This window comes from Antechinus flavipes, chromosome 4, assembly GCF_016432865.1.
Source record: "Antechinus flavipes isolate AdamAnt ecotype Samford, QLD, Australia chromosome 4, AdamAnt_v2, whole genome shotgun sequence".
NCBI classification, from domain to species: Eukaryota; Metazoa; Chordata; class Mammalia; order Dasyuromorphia; family Dasyuridae; genus Antechinus; species Antechinus flavipes.
The window spans coordinates 258454439-258477160 of NC_067401.1; the positions used below are offsets into that span (position 1 = coordinate 258454439).

Here is a 22722-nt window from a genome sequence, read left to right on the forward strand (position 1 = left end):
GATGTATTTTAAACTATTAATCAATAAAAACCTAAATACAAGAAAAAAGGTGAGAATAAGAGCACCAATTTTGGCATTTAGTGGCTCTTGTGTTTTCATCCTGTCTAGTACCTATAGATAAGACAAAAACAGAGAAGAAGGGAAAGGGAGAAAGTCTTAAACCAAATGAAAAGAAAAAGGAAAGAAGTAGAAGAGAGGAACAGAGAAGGAAAGAAAGATAAAAACATTAAGAGTGTCAAGTCACTTTTTATATCAACTATTTTGGAAGTTTGCAGATGTATATGTCTTTACAATACTAGGTTTGTTAATTATATAGCCTAAGAAACCAAATAAGATTATTTGAGGAGCTGACTTCATTTTCCCTCTAAATTGTAGTGTCATTTCCCAAACCATAGTTTTATTGCTACATTACCAAATCTTTCATTCATGCACAATCTGATGTACTTACTGCCTGAAGCCTTATTCAAATATCTTAAAACAAAACATCTGGAAAACTTTGTAGTACTCCATAGTAATCTCTTTTGTCATTTCCAGATACTTTTGTGAGCAAAGGTTGACCCTGGCAACAGTTGCTAAGTAAGTTTGACAGTTTATAACTTCTGTCTGAAGGTCAACGTTCAGTAAAGCCACCTTTTCAACTCCATGCAGGAAGGTCCTTTAGTTGTCCCAATGCTTTTATTTGTAGAGATTCCTCTAATTCATAATGGTGAATGATTTAATCTCCAAGCCATCCTCCAGACTTCACTTTGAAACAGTAAATCACTGTAGTCTGCCAAAAAGATCATTATCCCTCAAAATCCTTATTGCTGCTTTTCCTAATATTAGCATGACAATTTTAGCCACTCTGCATTGCAAATATTGTCTTAAATTCAACCATGATTCGGAATCCAAATCTCCAAAACTTTGTTTGCTGTGCAGTATGTAATAAAATAATACCACCACCACCTACTGGAGAAACTTTTGAACAGCTCCAAGAATACAAACCATTTAAGACAAGGTTTTATACTCACAAGGATATACTAGGTAAGTAAGTTTATGATCTCTAGTTGCATAATATTTTGTAGTGACAGATCTAAGCCTTTCTGTCATCTTGCTATCTGTTTTTATGTTTGTTGATTAAAGTTAAATGATCATCCACTTGTGTGTCTTCCAACCATTTTTTTTAGTTCAGATCTATGATTTCACCAGTGTAGAGAATTCCCAGGGTATAAACTCTCTAGTGCTGCAGATTAGCAATTTTAATTTGTGGTCTTGAGACAGTATGCTTCGAGCTTTTGAGAGGTTAAGTGAATTGCACAGATTTACACAGCCACCATGCATCAGAAGCAGGAATTTTATGTCACATGAACAAGGCTTATTATACCATAATATCTATTAGGATCTTCCAACTGATGAGGTTCGGCTCCCCTCAATTCCAGGTCAGGGAACCAAAAATGATGAGGTTTGGGGCAGGGCAGAGAGTTGTGGAAACTCCTTCTGGTCGGCGCAGGTCCTTCATAAACGAATTTATGAGCCTAAAAAGTTAGACTGGCAAAAAGATGTTTATTGAAGTCAGCTTTTGCAGACTGACTTCCTTTGTGGCAAGGTCCCGACAAGAAATAGAATCCTGGCAGAGAGAGAGAGAAAGTTTCTAGCAGAGAAATCCTGACAGAGAGATAAAGAGAGCTATAGTCCTGTTAGGGAAATGTGTGAGAGAGACAAAGAGAGGTTAACTCTGAAAAGAAAATGTCCTCTCAGCAGCAGAGTCCCTCTCAGGCAGCTATGCCAACGGAGGTCCCTTGGCCTGGCATGATTCCTGCTTTTGGCCCTCTACAAGGAATTGAACCCAGTTGCCCTTTTTATAATTGAAACTTTGGCTAGAAGCTGGGGGGGCAGTGGAAATCAGAGATTTTCAGAATTGATAGAAATTTTCCATTTGAATGAGTATCCCTGGACTAATCTCCAACTCAATAGAAGTTGAAATCTAGATCTCCAGCTCAGGCTAAGTAGGAGTGGTCCTGGACTCAACTAGTCCCATCAAGATAAACAGAATGAAAGCACTTTATCTTGATTCCCTAGGACAGGGGAGAGCTTTGCCAACGGTTGGAGGAGTTTCTCAAGCATTCCCCTCAAAGTCAGAGAGAGAGAAAGAGGGAGTTTCAGGGCTCCCCTCATCATAACCATATAATATAAAAAATACTATTTTTTAGGGTCTCTAAGTAACTGAGCTAGGTAAAGGAATGGATTTCCACTTAAAGCAAGAACTAATGTGACTTCTGGAAGAGAATTTGTCTCCTTTGTTGCTTTTTTCTAATCAATCCACAAGTATGCATTTGTTCATGCTATATTATATATGTACATAGACTTGCTATAAATCTAGATATTTCCTATGTTCCTTTCTTCAGCTGCCTTCTTTGTTCTGTGATGATGGCATCTACTTCCATAGCTTCAGTAGTTGCCTCTCTTCAGTTCATAGGATAGTTTATTTAGACTTCAGAGAACATCTAGTCTATCTCCTGTGTTTTTTTACACATGAAAACAGCGAGACCCAGATGGCTGAATTGCTTAATCAAAGGAACATAACCAAGATTCATACTCAATTCTTTGGACTGTAAAACCTCAGCACTACAAAAGTTCTGAAAATATTTACCTGCTCCAAAATCTTCAGTTGGTGGAATCTACTGCTATTGGAGCCTCGTCTAAAATCCTCCATGTGACATTGAAGCACTTCATAATCTGTTGGATTTTTTAAAATATTTTTTTCATTGTCAAGCATTTTAATTTCTCCTCTTCCTACTTCTCCTTAACAATATTGGAAGGGAAAAAAAGGAAGGGAAAAAGCAAACCTTTCTGAAACAAACTTCATTGTAAAAACATTTCTTCACTGTTCATATCCAAAAAAAAAAAAAAAGTCTTGTTCTGCATCAAGTTTGTGATCACCTCCAGTAGGAGGTGTGTAGCATATTTCACAATTAGTGGTCATTACACTTTAATATTCAGAGCATACTTTGGTTTCAACTCTATCTTACAGTGGGAAAACAAAACACCAGACTTGAAATCAGCAGACCAGAGTTTGAGTCAGAATTCTGCTTTTCATTAGCTGACCTCTCTGAATCTCCCTTTCTTCATTTGCAAAACAGGGATATTTGCTTTGCCTTTGTCACATATAATATTTAAAGTAATGTTAAAGTGCTCTGTAGCCATCAAATGTGCTATAAGTTATTTCTCTTTCTGTGCTTTGTATGCCCTATAGTGTAGCCACATCAGAGCAGAGGATCATAGAATTAGACTTGGAATTTTAGAAACCATCTAGTCTGTCTCCCTCATTTTGCACATCTGGAACTGAGACCCTGAGAAGTTGAATGACTTAGCTGTCCAAGCTCACATAAAATAAATGATAGAACCAGAATTAGAACCCAAATTCTCTGATTCAAAGTTCAGGTATCTTCTTTGTATGATTTTACCTTTCAAATTACTTTCATCATGGTATCAAATAACAATCTCCCAGTCATTCAGTAAACATTTATTTAGTGCCTACTGTGTACCAGGTACTGGGCTCACTGCTTTCCTGAGGCCTTGTGCCTTCCACCATAACTTTAAATGTCCCCATTTCCCATTTTTATCCTTTAAAATCCTAGCCACCTTTTTGAGCCAGCTCAAATGTCATCTCTTTTGTGAAATATTCCCTGATCCTCTTTATAATTCATGTAGGGAATATAATTACAAATTCCTTTGTTTCTTCATCCCTAGTTTTCCTATCAGAAAAACATACCAGGATGACTTTGAGCCTTATAAAATCAGTAATCCCAATTGCTCCTTTGAACTTTTTTGTTTATTGTTGTTGTCCTTATAATAATATTTACTATATACCTAGATGTAGTTTCATTTCTTTGCTAGCAGTCATGGTAGGGACTGTTTATCCAATCTTTTTCCCATACAGCTTAGTCTAGTTTTTACCCCAAAGTACGAAGACTATCCTTGAGAGTTAGTTGACTCAGAGGAATAAAGGTTCACACCGTTGACATCATACTCATTTCTGGGCTACAAAACAACCACAAGGCACCTCATACTATTTTCTGAAGTGGTGGACAGCTCAGGCGGAGGAACTTTGCACATCTGAATCAACTTGAGGTGCTCTGAAGGCCTATCCTTGTTTGATATCTTCCTCTTGCTGCGGCAAAGTAAATCTTTTTTTTAACTATTGAAAATGACATTATATAGGTCTATAGGTCTCATTTTGTTCCTAAGGAAAGGGATTAAACCCTCAGACTGATATTCTCACACATGTGGCTGAGAAGCAGTGACTCCGAGAGGTCAAATATTATCAAAGACTGATTTCCAAATGTGGTCTGCCCATTCCATATCTTCTAGGTTCATTCCCACTATCCACAGATAAAGAGGCATACAAGAGATCCCAGTTCTCTTGGGAAACTTGCAAACAGGAATAGCTCTATGAGTTAAAATTCAATGGAAAATATTCTTCAGATTATTATACTAACAAAAAATAGTGTAGGAACAGAAATACAAGATTGCAGCGGAATACCTTTTAAAATGGAATTTTGTCAGTTTTCAAAAGAAAATTTCAAAAAACTTTTCAAAAAGAAACTTTTGTCAGTTGTCAAAAAAGATTTTAAACTTTCTAGAGTCAATGCAATATGAATAATTAACTGATTACTTACCTGATTTGACTTTCTACTTCAAAAACAGTATTTCTTTGTCCCTGTGTAAGGCTATGCCTTTTTTTAGATTGAAACAAAATTGAAGGTATAAATCAGATATCCTCAGACTTTTTGGTGTCATGATCTTATTATAGTCTTTAAAAATTATTAAAGACCTCCTCCGCTAAAGAACATTTGTTAATGTGACATATCTGTTAATATTTGCCATGTCAAAAATTACTGTGCCAGCATCTCCCATGTCTCATAATTGATACTAAAATTCTTCAGAAAAACCTTGAGTGTCCTTGGGCTGTTTCTGACCTCTATGTGAGCACTTGCCTTATGCAAATTCTCCATAACACAGAATTTTCTATAACATAGAAATTATATTATTACTATCTTGAAAATAGCTTTGATCTCACTTTTCCACTCCTCCACCTTTAAAGGATTTTAGAGACTCACTAGCACATTTTAAGAATTGCTGCTTTAAGAGGAAAAGATGGAGACAATGAAATATGAGGGTAAGGTCTTTGAATGTAAATAAAAGATTCCTCTCCTTGGAAGGGATTCTGAAGTCTTGAATAATTCCATTGATTAACTAAATTGTATATGAAAAGTATAAGACAAGAAAAAAGTAGAAACAAGAAAAAGAAAAAATAGAAACAATAAACCTGTTCTAAAACACAGGTTACCAACTCACTACCTGTATCTCCAAGTATTTGCATAAGATCCAGTAAGAATTTTGGTCACCATAAGTTAATATGAGGTCCCCTCACTTAGGGAACCTAGTTCTGAACCATGACTGTTCAACAGGAAGAGTTCTATGATTGTTAGTCAAGATCCTGTGGCAATCAGATAGCAGTGACTTTCATCAGTCTTGGATAAAAGGTCTCTACCCTTTCTGAAAGAGTGCAGTAGTATTTCAGTTGATAGGAACGCTAACTTCCCAGCTGAAATAGCAGAATAAATCCCAGCTGTGTCTTGAGACTCAAGGTGCTAGAGTATATATATAGCTCCACATCAAAGAGTGCAGCAGATAAAGCCTTTTTCAGTACAGATGCCACACTTTCTAAATCAACTTATTGGCCAAGTAATTTGCTCAGTCTAGCCTGGAAGTAAATTGACCTGTCCAACTGAAAATCCTGTGTACTTTGTCACTGGCATGATGCCCCACATGCCAGTGAATTTCATGAAGACTCTAGAAAGAAGGACTTCAAGGTTTGGAGTTATGGGTTGTCTTGGTCATGAAGTTCCTCTATACATATGCCTATTACAACTGCACTTTAAATTTGTGCCTACTCTCCTATTTATCCCAGGGTTCATTGTGGGAGAATATGCTTTATATGTGGGAGAGAATGAGTGGAGTAAATGCCTTGTTGAGTAAATATCTTTTTCAACAGTTAATTGAGTCTACTGACTAATTGCTGATGGGAAGCCCATCAATGGGGACTTATGAACTACAGTTTTAGGAGTAGTCATTCACAAAATTGTCCCTGGAATTCAGGGTAGCAGATGCCCTCTTGGGAATTCAACATGTTAATTCAAATACAAAATGGGTGAGTCTAAATGGAGTTGTATATATGACAGGGTAAAATGAGCATAACTTGATTTATTCTTTTGATATTTTGCAGGTTATTTCAATGCAGTGCTCAATATTTCAAAGTCTCAAATAGCTAATGTGTGTGTTCCATTTTATGTACTCCCAAAGGGAGAAAATGAATCAATTACTTATAATGTTAATAATAATCTAAAAGATTAGAATATCTTTAATGTTAAATTTGGGATCTGCACACCATCATCTTCACTATATGCTATAAAATAAACTTTCATTTCAAATGTTTGATCATGTGTCTTCCCAATCAATATTTAGTCATTCAATTTTCACTCTGGGAATGTCTGATGTGGGAAAGAAAAAGATCAGAAGAGGGAGTATCACTGTCTTTAAGTCAGAAGAAAAATTAGATTTCTTCTATTTGGTCACAAAAAACAAAATTAAGAGCAATGAATGGAAGTTGAAAAGAAACAGACTTCTGAGGTCCCTCCCAACTCAAAAAATTCTGTGAACACCATCCTCCCAGTCCCTCAGGCTCACAATCTAGGAGTCATCTTATATTTGTTACTATCTCTTATCTTCTATTTCTGAGCTGTTGCCAAGACCTGTCAATTTTGTCTTTGTAACATCTCTTGAATAAGCCCCATTCTCTCCTGTGACACTGCCATCACCCTGGCGCAAGATTGTCATCACTTCATACCTAAGTCATTGCCATAACCTGCTGATGGTCTGCTTGCCTTAAGTGTTTCCCCATTCTAATTCATCATCCATTCAACCATCAAAGTAATTTTCCTAAAGAGCAGATCTGATTATATCACCATCCTATGCAATAAACTCCAGTGGCCTATCACCTCCAAAATCAAATATAAAATGGCCTGGGGCTCAGAACCCTCATTCCCTGGCCTCCTGTCTGGTCTAAGATCTTGGCTCTGCCAAGAACTCTTTGATCCAATGATACTGGCCTCTTGGTTGTTCCATGTAACAAGACTCTTCATCTCTCAGCTTGGTGATTTTCTCTGATAGCGCCTCATGCCTAGAATGCTGTCTTCATCACTGCCTACAGGCTTTCCTAGCTCCTTTCAGTCCCAATTAAAATCCTATCTTTTGTTAACAACTTTCCCCAACCCCTCAATGAAAGTTACTTCTCTCTCTTTTTCATTTCCTAGCTCCTTTCAGTCCCAATTAAAATCCTATTTTTTTTATTGGCAACTTTTCCCAACCCCTCAATGATAGTGCCTTTTCTCTCTTATTTACTTCCTATTCATCCTGTATACAGCTTGTCTGTGTATTGTTGGGGTTTTTGCTTTTATATCTCATATTAGATTACGAGCGTCTTCAGGCTGTCTTTTGCTCTTTTTTTTTCATATCTGAGTCCCTGACACAGAAGCACTAATGCTGACAGACAGACTGACCGACTGAATGAATATATATTGTCCTAAGCAAATGAACATGAACATCAGTCCAGTTTCCAACCAGCCCCCACAATCATCATCCAGGGAAGCAATCTCTGTAGTAGAGAGGTCCATCATTCAATATCATCTGCTAGCCAACTACCATCATCAGGTGGGACGCCAGTACTGAGACAAGTGACATGTCTAGGGCAACACAGGTAGTAAGTATCTGAGAACAGATTTGAACTCATGGAAATGAGTCTTCCTGACTCCAGACCCAGCTCTTTAACCACCTATGACTGCTATATTGTTAATGTGATGTTTGTGATACTTGTTCATAGATGATCATACATGTGCCTTCGTGTAAGTTTCTGGGATAAGTGTTTTATTGAGGGAAAGATATCATCTCTTCTTAAATCTTCATCAAAAGGCTCAGAAGAGAAGGCGGGGACAAGCCTTTAAATGTTGACATGTCCACCAAGCTTCACTTGCCTAGGGAGAAGGCAAAAAGGCTAAAGGATTTGAAGGTAGAAATAATATAGGATGATGGCCTCTACTAATTTGGGAGGAGTTAAAGGCAAAACTGAGGAATTAGAGGTATGGGAGGGGTCTTTCTCTTTAACTGGGCCTTCCTTTTGAGTTACCACAGTTTCACTTAAACTATGGGGCAATAGTGGAAAACAATGAATTTTACATATAGCCACTCTTGAAAGATTCTGAGGACAAAATCATCAATCTTGCCTGTGAGAAGGAAAAAAGTCTAGGAGACAATCCTTGTGTCTATTTTTTTCCCAACTGACTGGAAATATGACCTTGAGATGTTATAAGTAAAAAAAACCTTAGGGAAGATTGCTAGTTCTGAGTAGGAGTACCTGAATCAGGTACCTGGATCTCCTGGATTTAGGATTCCCTAGGATTGGAGGAAAGCAGCTGCGTGATGCAATGGATAGAGCCCTGGGCTTGGAGTCAGGAATATTTATCTTGACTTCACATACTTACTAGGTGTATGACCCTGGGCAAGTTACCTAATCCTGATGACCTCAATTTCCTCACCTGTAAAATAGCTAGAGAAGGAAATGGTAAATCACTCTAGTATCTTTGCTAAGAAAATCCCAAGTGAAGGTCACAGAAAGTCAGACACAACACTACCCAAATACTAGAACTTTTTGGTTTTTAGGTACTTGTAAAATGGGTGTAATAAATGTTCATTGGGTTTTTATGAATATAAGATGGGATCATTGATGTGAAAGTGCTCAATAATCAAATATGAAGCAGTAATAGGAGGAGGAGGAAGAAGAAGAAAAGGAGGAAGTGTACTTCTCTTCCTTCTCCTTTTCCTAGTTCCCTTTTCTATTTCATCCCATACCTGAAGGCACTGAACTCATAAAAGTACATATGGGGGAATTCTCAATATGAAATTTTCTTCCAGCCATGCAAATAAACAGCTATGTGTAATTTGTAATTTTGAAGATTTGACTGGGACATTGGGTAATTAATTAACTCAGCCATTCACATAGCATGTGTCAGAAGGAGCACTTGACCCCAGGTAATCTTGACTTAAAAATTACACCATGTTGTCTTTTATTTATATTTCTGAAATGGATTGTCAAGAAACTGTCTTCAAGTGAAAATAAGTCATAACTGGATTTTGTTCATTTATTCCTCAGCCAAATATTTATTGTGCACCATCTATAGTAGGTTCTAAGTGCAGACAAAGGTGATTGAAAGATAATACAAAAAAGACATCTTTAGATACTATGATTTTCATTCAAATATACAGATATTGGAATTCAGATTCATCAAAATGAAGACAAAATCCATTTTGATAAACTGGAAACACTTCTTAAAGCAGCACAGGATGAAGTATGGGAAAAGGTAAAATATTGAACCTATTAAAATTGTTATTTACAAAGTCTTACATCAAGATTGAGGTCTTATCTCTTATGTTCTGTTCAAAAGTATATCATATAATTCTGGAAAAGGTCTTTTTTTTTAAATTATAGCATTTCGTATGTATGTGTATGTCTTAGTGACTGTGCGTGCATGCATGTAGACAATATGCAAGCAAGAAAAATATGGTAAGGGACACACCTGTTCTGTATTGCTAGAGTCTCTTTTTGGCAAACTTCCCTTTCTCTTCCAAACCTGCCCCTTGTGTCCATGGATCTGTGCTTCATTCTGCTGGAAATCCTGGAGCTATAAAACAAGCAATTTGGAATCCCCCAGACTTTGACAATTGCCTTTAAAAAACAGTGACTCCAGTCCACCATTCTGGAGATAAAAAATCCTTCCTGAAAGTGTTCCCTTCCCATTCTAATTATATTAATTTGTTGCTGCACAAATGATTCATTGAGGGATGTAGAGATGTTGTGGAATGCTGGAGTGATTTAAAAAAAAAAAACTGGATTTGGAGCTGCAGGAACTGGGATTGAACCCTAATCCTGACACTTTTTGGCCTTGGGCCAGAGTTGACTGTCTTAGCCTTGGTTTTTCTTGGTTTTTTAACTGTAGAGTAAAGGTTTTGGACTAGATTAATGTTTAAATTATTTAATTTAATTAATATTTTATCAACTAATTTAAATATTAATATTTTAAAGTTTTTTTATCATCTTTATTTCCTGGAACCCATCATGATAGAAAAGAAAGTCACATATTTCTGACACTATTCTCAATCTCTGAGAACTTGACTAATTTGCCACTTTGAGATTCAGTGTGTAAAATAGGGGAGTTTATTAATCTTCAAGGTTCTAAACCTATGAATCTTTGATTTATGATATTTGGGGAATCGTCATCAAAAACAATACAGAAGCTTTATACTGAGAATTGAGCTCTGGACAATTCCTCCATTCTTCTTGAGCATGATCTTCCTGAGAATAGACTTGGTTGCCCCCTGATGTGTACCAGTCTAAAACATAGGGCATCTCTCTCTCGTGCAGGCTATGTGCAGTCAGTCACTAGGGGGAAGTAGAGTCCACAAGTAAATGGATGCATCGCTTTCGAGGCTAGCTGTCAGTAAACTTTGATTTGCTGCTCTATTCACCAGGATAATGGCAAACTGACTTTGCCATCTCGCAAAATAAATTAATGAATTTTCTTACATGGAATTTCTCTTCTCTCTCCCTCCCTTTCCTTTTCTTCCTCTTTTCTCCCTCTTTCATCCTCGTCTCTCTGTCTCTCTCTGTCTCTCTCTCTCTCTTTCTCTTCTCTGTTTCTGTCTTTGTTTCTGTCTTTGTCTCTCTGTCTCTGTCTCTCTCTCTCTGTCTTTCTCTGTGTGTGTCTGTATCTCTGTTTTCTCTCTTTCAACTCTCTGTCTGCCTGTATCTCTGTCTGTCTCTTCCCCCTCTCTGTGTCTGTCTGTATCTCTCTCTCTCTCTCTTCTCTCTCTCTCTCTCTCTCTCTCTCTCTCTCTTCTCTCTCTCTCTTCTCTCTCTCTCTCTCCTCTCTCTCTTCTCTCTGTCTTTGTCTCTGTCTCTGGGTCTGTGTCTGTATCTGTCTCTCTGTCTGTCTCTGTCTTTCTGTGTCTCTCTCTCTCTGTCTCTCTCTGTGCCTCTCTCTGTCTCTGTGTGTGTGTGTGTGTCTCTCTCTCTCTCTGCATCTATCTCTGTGTGTGAGTGTGTGTGTGTGTCTCTCTCTCACTTTTTCAGGTTGAAGCTATAACAGATGAGGCAGTGAAAAAAGCTGTCAAGAAAGTCCATGATAAACACCTGCAGGAAATAAAAGAATTAAAGGAAGAACATGAAAAGGAAATCAAGGTTGGACTGACTTGTTTGGTATACTTGTAAACTCAGGGTGGGTGGGGGGAAATTTAGGTAATGGGATGAAACGGAATCATATGGAAGATTGAAGGCAGTAATCTTCAGGGAAAGATAGGGTGGGATGATGGGATCACAAACGTTTCAGAGGAGCTAGTAGGAAAAGGAGGAATGGGGTTGTCTTTCTGAGCCCAATAGTGAATAGCCACGCAGTGATGCTTTTCCTTCAAGGTAGGTCACCATGCTGAAAGGGAAGATGCAGCCATGTTGTTACACCTTGTAGACATGGCAGATTTTGGCCAAGGCATAGATAGCACTTAAGCATTTCCTACCATGGAGGCATCCAGGCTTCACACAGGAAGGCAACTCTTAGATCCAGTCTTCAACTAAAAAGCCAAAAGGTGAAATTGGCAGACATCTCAGGAAGAAGCCCAGCCCAGAAGCTTCGCTGATTGTCTTCAGAAAATGTGCTCTGAGAAAGAGGCTCCAGAGCAGCCATTTGGATTTCCCGCACAGGAGACACAGCTGCTACAACAACAACAACAGACTGTTACATATAAAGTACTTTGGGTTTCCAAAGCCCTTTACACATGTTATCTCATTTGATCCTCACAACAATCTTATTATTATTCATGTTTCATTGCCTAAATAAGGAAGATGAGACTAAAAGGTGTTAAGTGATTTGCCCATAGTTACTCAGCTTGTGTCTGTGGAAGTAGTTGGGGGAAATTGTGCTTAAAGTTTAGCTTCTACTTGGGCAATGTGGTATAATGTCCTCATGATTATAAGGTCAGGTTATTCAAAAGAAAGATTACTGTGGTAAGAATAGGGAGTAGAATCCCAATGTCAGTAAACCAAAGGGAAAGTGGCGGGGAGAAATTGCTTTAGGCTTTATTACTAGAAGGCAGATAATTTTGCAAAAAAATCATGATTGGGATAGTGAGAAATTGGGGAGATGGGATGGTGGGCACCGATTTCTTTCATATCCGCTCAAATGTGTATTTGGAGTCAATCTAATGTTGTCAAATTGTAACGGATTGTGAGAGTTCTCAAAGCATCTGGGGAGAAGAGTAGATACTAGATTTTCCTTTGCCATTTTGCCTATTTAACATTGTACAGCTGTGTTATCTGGAAGCTTGAAGAAGACAGGAGAGAGAGAGAGAGAGAGAGAGAGAGAGAGAGAGAGAGAGAGAGAGAGAGAGAGAGAGAGAGAGAGAGAGAGAGAGAGAGAGAGAGAGATACCTTGTTCTTAAAAAAAAAAAAAGTCGATTATGTTTGCAGAGAAGTAGATAGTATGGTAGAAAAAGTCTGCACTTGGACTAAAAGTATCAGGCTAGTTCTTATAGAAATCTAGTTCTAATATGCCCTTGCTTTGTAAAACTTCTCTGAAATTTATTTTCCCCAGCTATAAAATGAGAATAGCAAGAACTATCCTGATAATTCGGAAATATACTGTTAGAAATATGTTTGGAAAGTTCTATATAAAGGAGAGATATTAGGTGTAAATACTTGAGAAAAGAATCTTGCATCTACAGAGTTCTTTTAGCATGATTGCATAGATACATTTGAAATTGAGTATTGGGTTTTATTTTGCAAATTAATTTATGTCCCTCAAAAACTGTTTGGCTTTTATTTTTGTTTTTGTTTAATCTTTTTGCATTAATAGTGTTTTTCCTTCCTTTTTCTCTTTGGCCATTACTCAGGGTTGTATTTAACCTATGGAGCATTAATGAGAAAATTATTTTCCAATGCTGACTGATAGCTTAGTATAAGATAGTGAAAAGAGTGACTGCAGTTAGGATACCTTGATGGGTATCTAGCCCCCAGGTTGGCTTTTATCTTCTGGTTACTTGGACAAATGAGTTAAGCATTCAAAGTTTCAGTTTCTAAATCTACAAAATGGAGATACTTACCAATGTTGAAGACACTGTACCAAAGAGCAAATAAAATACTAGATGTGCACATACTTTGAAAGTATGGGATAGTCTGAAGATATTGAGAGGGTCTGTAATTCACAGAAGAGTATTTTTAAGATATAGTACCCATCACTGTGTTGTTTACATTTAGAAGCATCTTCCTTCAGTATTATATAAATAGATTCAGGTCAAGGAATCTTTTACCTTGGAGAGAATGGGAACTGTTATAAATCTAAGCTCAACCTGTATCACGAATTAACACAATCCATTAAGTTCTAACACTTGTTCATTTCTTAGGGTGGTCCATTTTTATATAAAAACTCAAACTTCACTTTCTATATATCAAGGATCCCAAAGCTTTTTATTTTTCAAAACATATCCATAGATAATTTTGCAACATTAGCTCTTGCAAAACCTTGTGTTACAGTTCTCCTCCTCCTTCCCCTAGATGGCAAGTAGTCCAATATATGTTGAACATGATATAAATATGTGTTAAATCTAACATATGCATACATATTTATACAATTATCTTACTGTACAAGAAAAATCAAATCAAACCAGAAAAGAAAATGATGAAGAAAATAAAATCCAAGCAAACAACAACAAAAAAGAGTGAGAATCCTATGTTGTGTACCACACTCAGTTCCAACAGTCCTCTCTCTGGGTGTAGATGGTTCTTTTGATCACAAGATCATTGAAACTGGTCTGAATCATCTCACTGTTGAAGAGAGTCATGTACATCAGAATTGATCATCATAGAATCTTGTTGTTGCCATGTACAATGATCTCCTGATTCTGCTCACTTTACTTAGCATCAGTTCCTGTAAGTCTCCCCAGGCCTATCTAAAATCATCCTGCTGTTTTGTTTGTTACAGAACAATATTTGAAAATACCTCAAACTCTATATGACCAAAACTGAACTCATCATATTTCACTCCTCACCAAGCTAATCCTTCTAACCTTCCCTGTTTCTGTTGAAGATACCACCATCCTTCCAAGTCTCCTACTCTGACCCCATATAGCTAATCAATCAGTTGCCAAATCTTGCTATGTCCCTACTTCTACAACATTACTTGCACTTAAATGTTTCTGTTGATACCACTACAACCAGAATAGAGGCTCTCATCATCTCCTGCCTAGACTAATTAATTCTAATTAATGTTCTAATTAATCTACTGCCTCAAATCACTTGCCAATCTAAACTCCTTTTTACACAGCTACCAAAGTAATTTTTCTTAAGCACAAATGTGACCATGTTACTTCTGTAGTCAACCAATTAGTGGTTATCTGTAGCTTCTTGGATCAAATATTTCTTTCTTTGACTTTTAAAGCCCTTCACAGCCTCGCCCAAACCTATCTTTCCAGTCTCATTGACCATAATTTTTCTCTTTGCATTCTATAGTCCAATAAAACTGGCCCTCTCTTTGTTCCAAACACACACACACACACACACACACACACACACACACACTCTTCTGTCTTTCATTTGTCTTCTTACTTACTATCCACCATGCTTGTGTAGTCCTTTATCTGCAAAGGGCTTGATGGGAAGGATATTTTTTTCACATAGGAGGAGAGACTGAAAGATCACATAAGGTATAAGCACTAGCTATGCATATGGTGCTTATGGACTAAAACCAGAAAAAGGCTTGATTTGTAACTTGTTCATCTGGAAGAGGAGTTTATAAAAACTCCTCAGAGAATTAAATGTTATAAAACCTCATAAAATGATTTATGCATTCCCATGCAACTTATAGGTTAGGCATATTAGTGGTGGAAGAAATAGGGATTCTTATTCTACAAGGACTATCTGGAAGACCCTGTTTTTATCTTGACACCATAGCAAGCTTTAAAAATATTCACTTCTGGGTTTGTAAGGATGGGGTAGATATATGAACCTTCTAGTAGCCCCCCTCCATTTTCTAAATTTTTTTGTATACTTAATCAATAAACATTTACTAAGTACCTACTATGTGCTAGGTACTATATTGAGTCTTAGGGATATAAAGCAAGGCAAAGACAGTCCCATGGTATAAAGAGGGAGACAATATTCAAACAACTATATATAAACAAGTTATAGCTAAGATAAATATATGTTTTCTCTATTACTCAATAGAGTGTAAGTTCCTTTAGAGGAGAGCTACTTCGTTTTGGTCTTGGGGCCCCCAGGGCTTTACCATTCTGTTTGACACATAGAAGGCAATGTGTGACACTGGGCAAATCACTCCCTCAGTCCCAGTGTCTTAAACTGTAAAATCTGGAAAATAATAGTATCACCCTCATAAAGTTGTGAGGATTAAATGACAATAATACATAGAAAGCATTTTTAAGACCTTGAAAAAAAGAATGCTCACTCAGACAATAGAGAAGAATATAAAAAGGAGCAAAAGATGTTCTAGCTTCCAGAACATCCAGAATATGGAATTATGGAAGCAGCTAGGTCATACAATATTTAGCATACTGGACCTGGAGTCAAGAGGCCTTCAGTTCAAATTCTTTCTCAGATATTTAATAGTGAAATACTTTACAAAAGCAAGACTCTGACCAACATACTTAACCTCTGTCTCTCAATTTCTATAACTGCAAAATGAGAACAATGACAGCACCTACTTTGCCAGGATTGTTGTAAGGATCAAATGATAATTATTTACAAATAATATTTGTAAAACTCTAAATATAGTATCTAGCAATTAATTGTTTAATCATTTTCAGTTAGTTATGACTCTTCATGACTTCATTTGAGGTTTCCTTGGCAAAGATTCTGGAGTGTTTTTCCATTTCTTTCTCCAGCTCATTTCACAGGAGGAAACTGAGACAAATAGGGTTAAGTGACTTGCTCAAGATCACACTGTCTACTGTCAGTCTGAGACCAAATTTGACCTCAGGAAATTGAATCTTTCTGACTTCAAATCCAGAACTCTACTGTCAGCTTTCTGCATATAGTAGCTGCTTTATAAATACTTCTTCACTTCCCCTCACTTAACTAGCATCATTAACTGATGAAATAATATATAATCATTTATTTCTTCTTCTGTAATAAGAACAGTATTTCCTAGGGCCTCCCATGGAGACTGCACAAGTTTTTCCTTGAACTTCATACCACACAGGCTAGACTAGTTTTTTTTTTTCTAAAAAGTATTGAAACTACCTTAAGACTTAATTGCCTCAAAAAACTAAGGCTGAAGCTATTGATTAAGGATTTCCTAATGACTTAGGCATTAAAAATCTAGGACATAAGGAACCATCTGGCTATTCTATCAGACTTCTGATTGGCAGACCAGCATGTTCATTACCGGCACAAGGAAGCTACATCCAGCTGAATCAATGTTGTATCCTTGCTGGATATCCTTTCCATGCTATAGCGAGGTGTAATTCTTCTTTACATAACAGTTGGATAGACCATAAAAGAGAGATAGTGAGAGGCAAGCATGAGACTATTGTTGATTAAAAAAAGTTAAAAGAATCTTAGCCTGGAGCCCCATAGTGGGCCTTGAAGTGAGTACTAGAGGGAAAATCCCATCAATTACATAGCCATAGATCCTTTACATTGAATTCAGTGTCTCCCTCTCTTTAGGTAGATTAGCTTTTTTGAATTTCATCATATTAGTATTAAAGAGCTAGAATCAGAAGAGATCTATGATTCTATGCATAAAGTCTTAGATAATATTTTCCCCTTGGGGCTTGCAGCTCTCCTGATAAGTCATAATATTTGCATAATTCATCATTTTTATTAGGACCATCTTATTATCTCAAATGACTGTGGATAAGATATTTATCCTCCCTGGGTCTTAGTTTCCTCATCTGTAAAACACCCCCCTCATTTTACAGATCTTGAAACAAGCCAAGATTTTCCTATCACCTCACAAGTAGTAAATTGCAAAGTTAAGATTGAAATCTATGTTTTTTTTGCTCTAACCAGGATAGACTATTGATAAATCATTTAATTTACTTTAATTTAGTACACTAATTAAATACAAATGTGTTATAGTACCACCTCATCTATCTGGATCTGCTCAGTAAAGGAGTCTTAACGATTTAGAACACAAGCCCAGTCAAAAGAGATATCACTAACTCTGCATAATAAAGGAAGCATTTTACACAGAGATCCAAGGCACTATTTACTCTTATTTTAGTATCAATACTACTTATGTGATCATGTTTCTAAGCCCAAAGTTTATCAGAATCAGTAAATTAAAAGTGAGGAAAGAGACTGCTAGCAGCAATTTCACTGACAGATAAGGAAACTAGATGAAGCAAAGAAGACAGAATGAAAGCAAGAACTCAAATGAACTCTTCTCCTATTCCCTTCTAAACAATCTTAAAATAATGCCTCAATTCAAATTCTTGAGCAGCAGAGCAAATGAAAGGTCAACAGCAGCAGCAGCAGCTTTGGGAACTCAGCCCACAAAAGGATCGGACAACTGGTCAGAAAGAGATTATAAGTTATCCTTTGCCAGTGCTGGGTTCAAGACTTTATAGCATTGCCCATAGACAGTTCTGGATTGTGGTCCCAGGATGAATAGGAACACTAGCAACTGTGGTTACATGGGAAAAGAGACCCTGGTCACAGTCCCAGGGCAGGGAAGAGTGCTTATGGCCACTCTTTTTTTTTTTTAAATAACTTTTTATTGACAGAGCCCATGCCAGGGTAATTTTTTACAGCATTATCCCTTGCAGTCACTTCTGTTCTGTTCCGATTTTTCCCCTCCTTCCCTCCATCCCCTCCCCCAGATGGCAAGTAGTCATTTACATGTTGAAAAGGTTACAGTATATCCTAGATATAATATATGTGTGCAGAACCGAACAATTCTCTTGTTGCACAGGGAAAATTGGATTCAGAAGGTAGAAATAACCCGGGAAGAAAAACAAAAATGCAAGCAGTTTATATTCATCTCCCAGTGTTCTTTCTTTGGGTGTAGCTGCTTCTGTCCATCCTTGATCAGTTGAAACTGAATTAGATCTCTTTATCGAAGAGATCCACTTCCATCAGAATACATCCTCATATAGTATCATTGTTGAAGTGTATAATGATCTCCTGGTTCTGCTCAGTTCATGTAAGTCTCTCCAAGCCTCTCTCTGTATTCATCCTGCTGGTCATTTCTTACAGAGCTTATGGCCACTCCTAAGGGAGTAGGGAGCTGGTCAGTTCCAAGGCAGAAAGGAGCCACTAGTGTCTGCAGCCACAGGAGAGCAGGGGCTCAAGTCAGAGTTTCATGGGCAAGAGGAGTGCTAGCATTTGTAGTTATGGGAGATCAAGGTCCTTTCCTGGTAAAGAGTAGAGCACAAGCCAGGAGAACAGTGACCACACCTTTCCTTTGTTCATGCCATCTTGGAAGAACCAAAAACTCACAAATCCCCAGAACTAGCTCTGAAAGCAGCAGCATAAAATAATCTGAAGCTTGGTACAGTATTCCTTCCATCCTGGCAGCACAGCCCAACTTTAACATAAACTTAAGAAATAAGCTGGGGAAAATGAGCAAACAGCAACAATAACAACAAAGAACCTGACCACAAAAAGTGACCATAGGGACAGGGAAGATAATGACACAAACTCAGAACAAGTCCACAATATCAAAGTAGCTACAAACAAAATATCAAAGAAAAAACTTAATTGGTCACAAATCCAACAAGAATTCCTAGAAGAGCTCAAAAAGGCTTTTTAAAATCGCATTGAGAATAATGCAAGAAAATTGTAATAGTCAACAGCTTGATAAAAGAGAAAGGTAAGAGAATTAATAGCTGACAATAAAGAGTGGGGGAGGGAGAAAAGGGGAAGAAAGAATGGAAATTAAAAAAACTCTTAAAAAGTATTTCTAAGAATCCAAAATTCAGTCTTCTCAAGCCTCTTATTGGAGGGGTAGATAATAGACTGTTTGGATCTTAGTATATTTATGATATAATTTATAATTTAATGATAATATTTACATGTAATTCATATATACATATATATGAAATATGTTTATAAGATTGACTCGAATCTCCAAGAAAGTTATGTTAGCACACTGTATAGTTTTTTTTCTTTTTTTTTTAACAGGCTGAGAAATGTTTAATATATGTAATATCATAGAACCTCTGAAATCACTAATTCCAACCTCTTCATTTTACAGATGAGGAAACTAAGACCCAGGGAGGATAAGTGCCCTGTCCAAAGTCATTTGAGATAATAAGATAGTGCTAATAAAAATGATGAATTATGCAAATATTATGACTTATCAAGAGAGCTGCAAGCCCCAAGGGGAAAATATTATCTAAGACTTTATGCATAGGATCACAGATCTGGAATTAGAAGGAACTTCAGAGATCATCTAATGCAGTCCCCACTATTTTACAAATGATGCAGCTGAGGTCCCAAGAAGTAAAATGAATTAATTACTCAAGGTGATAAAAGTAGTAAATGGCAGAGCTAGGATTCACACAAAAGTCCTCTGACTCCAAATCTAATGTTTGTCCCACTGTACCATACCCTTCCTAACCATTTATATGCATTTATATAATTAAAAGTATAATTCAGCATCATCCACTACTTAAATCTTATTTTAATGTTGTTTAAGGAAATAGTGGAACTTGCTAAGCAAGAGACAAAAGACTTAATGGAAGAGGAAATGAAGAGAGAAAACAGGGCTGCTGAGCAGCGCATGGTCCATAGAATCCAGAAGATCCTGAGAGAGTGCCATCAGGAAAAGATGGAGGCAATAGAACAAGTCAGAGCTGAAGAACAACAAATAGCTATTGAATTAGTGAACAAGCAGATAAGGTAGTCTTCCAAAAAACCCAGGCAAAAATCCTCTTTTCTTTTTCAATCCAAAATACTTCTAAGTGATGAAATATTTTTTGCTGAAGTTTCTCTAAGTGTTTGGTCAGAAATGATCACCATGAGATAACATGAAATCCAGGGAGTGACCATTCTTGTTCATAATTGAGATGGAATGAAGGAGTGAATCATAGGATTTAAAGAAATTTAGGAACAGAGATACTGGATTAGATGTACAACTCAAACACCTCCTTCTACAATGAAGCTTTTCATGCTCTTTCTCAACTATAAATGCCTTCCCTCCCTAACTTCCTTATATTTAAGATAGGGATAGGCACTATAACTATAATTTCATTGATTTCTTCAGGTGAGGAAATTCCCTCTATCATTTTCTTTCTGCCATTGACAGCAGATGTCAACAGACTACTGGCCTAAAGGCCCAAACTGTTGCAAGCCAGGAACAGCTTTTACATAATTAAAAATAAAGTTTTATTCTATTTGAAAATCCTAAAACTATTTGTATCTCCCAGCTTTAAAACAAGTAGATGGGCTGCACTTGGTAGAGGAGGGGGAAGGAATTTGCTGACCCCTGTTTTTAGAGAGTTGTTCAGATCACAGAAATGTTAAGTGATTTGCCAGAGGGGGTCACACAAATGTTAAGTGTCAAAGGTAAGACTCGAATGCAGGTCCTTCTGACTTTGAGACTGGCATTTTTGCTATATCATAATTCCGCTTTCATCTTCTATTTATTTATTTTTAATATATTCTCTGTAATGATTTACATCGTTGCCTTACTCGCTAGAATGTTAACTTCTTGCAAGTAGGGAATCATTTCATTCTTTGTATTTGTATCCCAGCACTAAATCAGTGCTAAGTTTCCATCATTGATAGTTGAGTTGATTATTAATTGATTGCTAACCTCCTGATGGTCCAAATCTATGTCATTATTTTTAGGAAGAATGAGAAGAAAATTTTGGAAGTTGGTATTCTCTCTAAGAGGAATCTTGAAAAAAATGTACAAGAAGTCACCAAAGCCACAGAATACCAGATGAACGCTTCTTTTAAGGTCACCCAAAAAAGGAAGCAGGAAGAAGCTGCTGAAATGCTGAAGAAGGTAGAGGAACAACACAAAGCTGAAATAAAGGAAGTTTCCGAAAAGCTGAACCTCACAGAAAACAAGCTGCAGGAGAAGTCTGACCATTTGGAGAATATGACCCGCTGGAAGGACTTCCTGGAAGAGGAGCTGCTGGAGATCCGGGAGGCATTCCAGAAATACATCAATTCTACCTTTCCTATGCTTGCACCAGGGCAAGCAGATTTTATTCTACCACAAAGAAAGAAACCACCCAGTAATTTAGAAGAATACATTGAAGCCCATTGTGAAATAATTTCCAGTTAAGATTGTCTTAAAAAGCAGATTGTTATTCTGGTCATCAAATAAATTCATTCAGTGAGCCTTCCTTGGGTACCTCAGGGTTAGGAAGCTTTGCTGGACCAATTGCTAGAGCCATGGATGTGAAATCAGGAAGATCAAATTTCAACTACTGCCTCAGTCTTTTGCAAGATGTTAGATTCTGGTTAGATTCAGTCGATCAACAAGCATTTTACTAAATATCTACTTACTGTGTTCCAGGCACTAAGGTGAGCTAAGGTGAGCTCTGGAGATAACAAAGAAAGGGAAGAAAACAATCTGTACTTTGGAGGAAGGAGCATTCTAATCAAGGAGGCAACATATAAATAACTAATATGTGTAAGATATATAGACTAGATGAAAGTAATCTAAAGGAGAAAAGCATTAACAAGTGTATGTGGGGGGAGAGGGGAGGTTCCTGTAGGTGGTGGAATTTGATATATATAAGAATAAACGAGGGTTAAATTGTCACAAGCAGAAATTAGGGAATCGAATGTAAACAAATCATTCTGTTAATGTTATGTCAACATTTTTAATGCCCCTAGGTCATGATAAATTTACCAGTGATGAAACATTGGAATGGTAGCTCTGAGAAATAGTTATCTTGAGATAAGCTCTGAGAAATAATTGTATTAAATAAATTATAAGAAAGGGTGGTATTGTGCACAAGTTATTTTAACTACTGTAGAAGTTATTGTCCTGTTATCTGTATTTTTTTAAAGAATTTTTTTATACATGAATATTCTCTGGATGCTCCTGTTTTATCCTTTCCACAAACTTTCTATTGGTTCAAAGATTGTTAGTTCAAAGATTATTTCCACATAATATTTCCATAGATTTCCACATAGATTCATCTCAACTTAACAGAAACCAGATGGAGATGAAGGAGCAGGCATAATCTTGTTGAACTGAAAGGATGTTGCCAACAGACCCTGACTGTCACCATAAAACAAACCTGCATAATTATGGGAAGGTTATCTCCAGAAGGTTGGTTACTAAGTGATTAGAGAAGGGGAAAGAAAGAGAATAAGCATTTATATAATGCTTCCATGTGCTAAGTGCTTTATAAATATGATCGCATTTAATTAAATGGTCCAATCGCTGCAAATCATTAAATTTTGGGAAAGAGTGCCCTTACTGATAAAATCAAGGCTCTTTGTACTATTTTAATTAGATATATGTGATAAAAGACAACATAGTGATAATCTGCTTTGGAATAAAAATAGGTTCAAGTTCCACCTTTAACACTTACTGTCTGAATGACCTTAAGACTATTAGTTATAGGAGCAATTACAGATTCATATTAGTAGAG

The 22722-nt window shown here is 36.9% G+C and overlaps 1 protein-coding gene across 1 annotated transcript; it reads left to right on the forward strand.

The window, feature by feature from the left end:
• Positions 1-618: 618 nt before the first annotated feature.
• On the forward strand, positions 619-21505 carry C4H6orf163 (chromosome 4 C6orf163 homolog). The gene is made up of 5 exons (XM_051997369.1): positions 619-1023; positions 9361-9455; positions 11225-11332; positions 19800-20002; positions 20954-21505. The coding sequence occupies exons 1-5, from the start codon at positions 876-878 to the stop codon at positions 21396-21398; spliced, it is 999 nt and encodes a 332-aa protein (XP_051853329.1). The 5' UTR covers positions 619-875; the 3' UTR covers positions 21399-21505.
• The last annotated feature ends 1217 nt before the right edge of the window (positions 21506-22722 follow it).

What these genes read in the sequence shown, in the direction of transcription:
- C4H6orf163 (XM_051997369.1), top strand. Translation starts at nt 876, where the DNA reads ATGATTCGGAATCCAAATCTCCAAAACTTTGTTTGCTGTGCAGTATGT. An exon ending in AGGATGAAGTATGGGAAAAG is followed by an intron (nt 9,456 to 11,224) that starts GTAAAATATTGA and finishes TCACTTTTTCAG; the next exon opens with GTTGAAGCTATAACAGATGA. An exon ending in TTAGTGAACAAGCAGATAAG is followed by an intron (nt 20,003 to 20,953) that starts GTAGTCTTCCAA and finishes CATTATTTTTAG; the next exon opens with GAAGAATGAGAAGAAAATTT.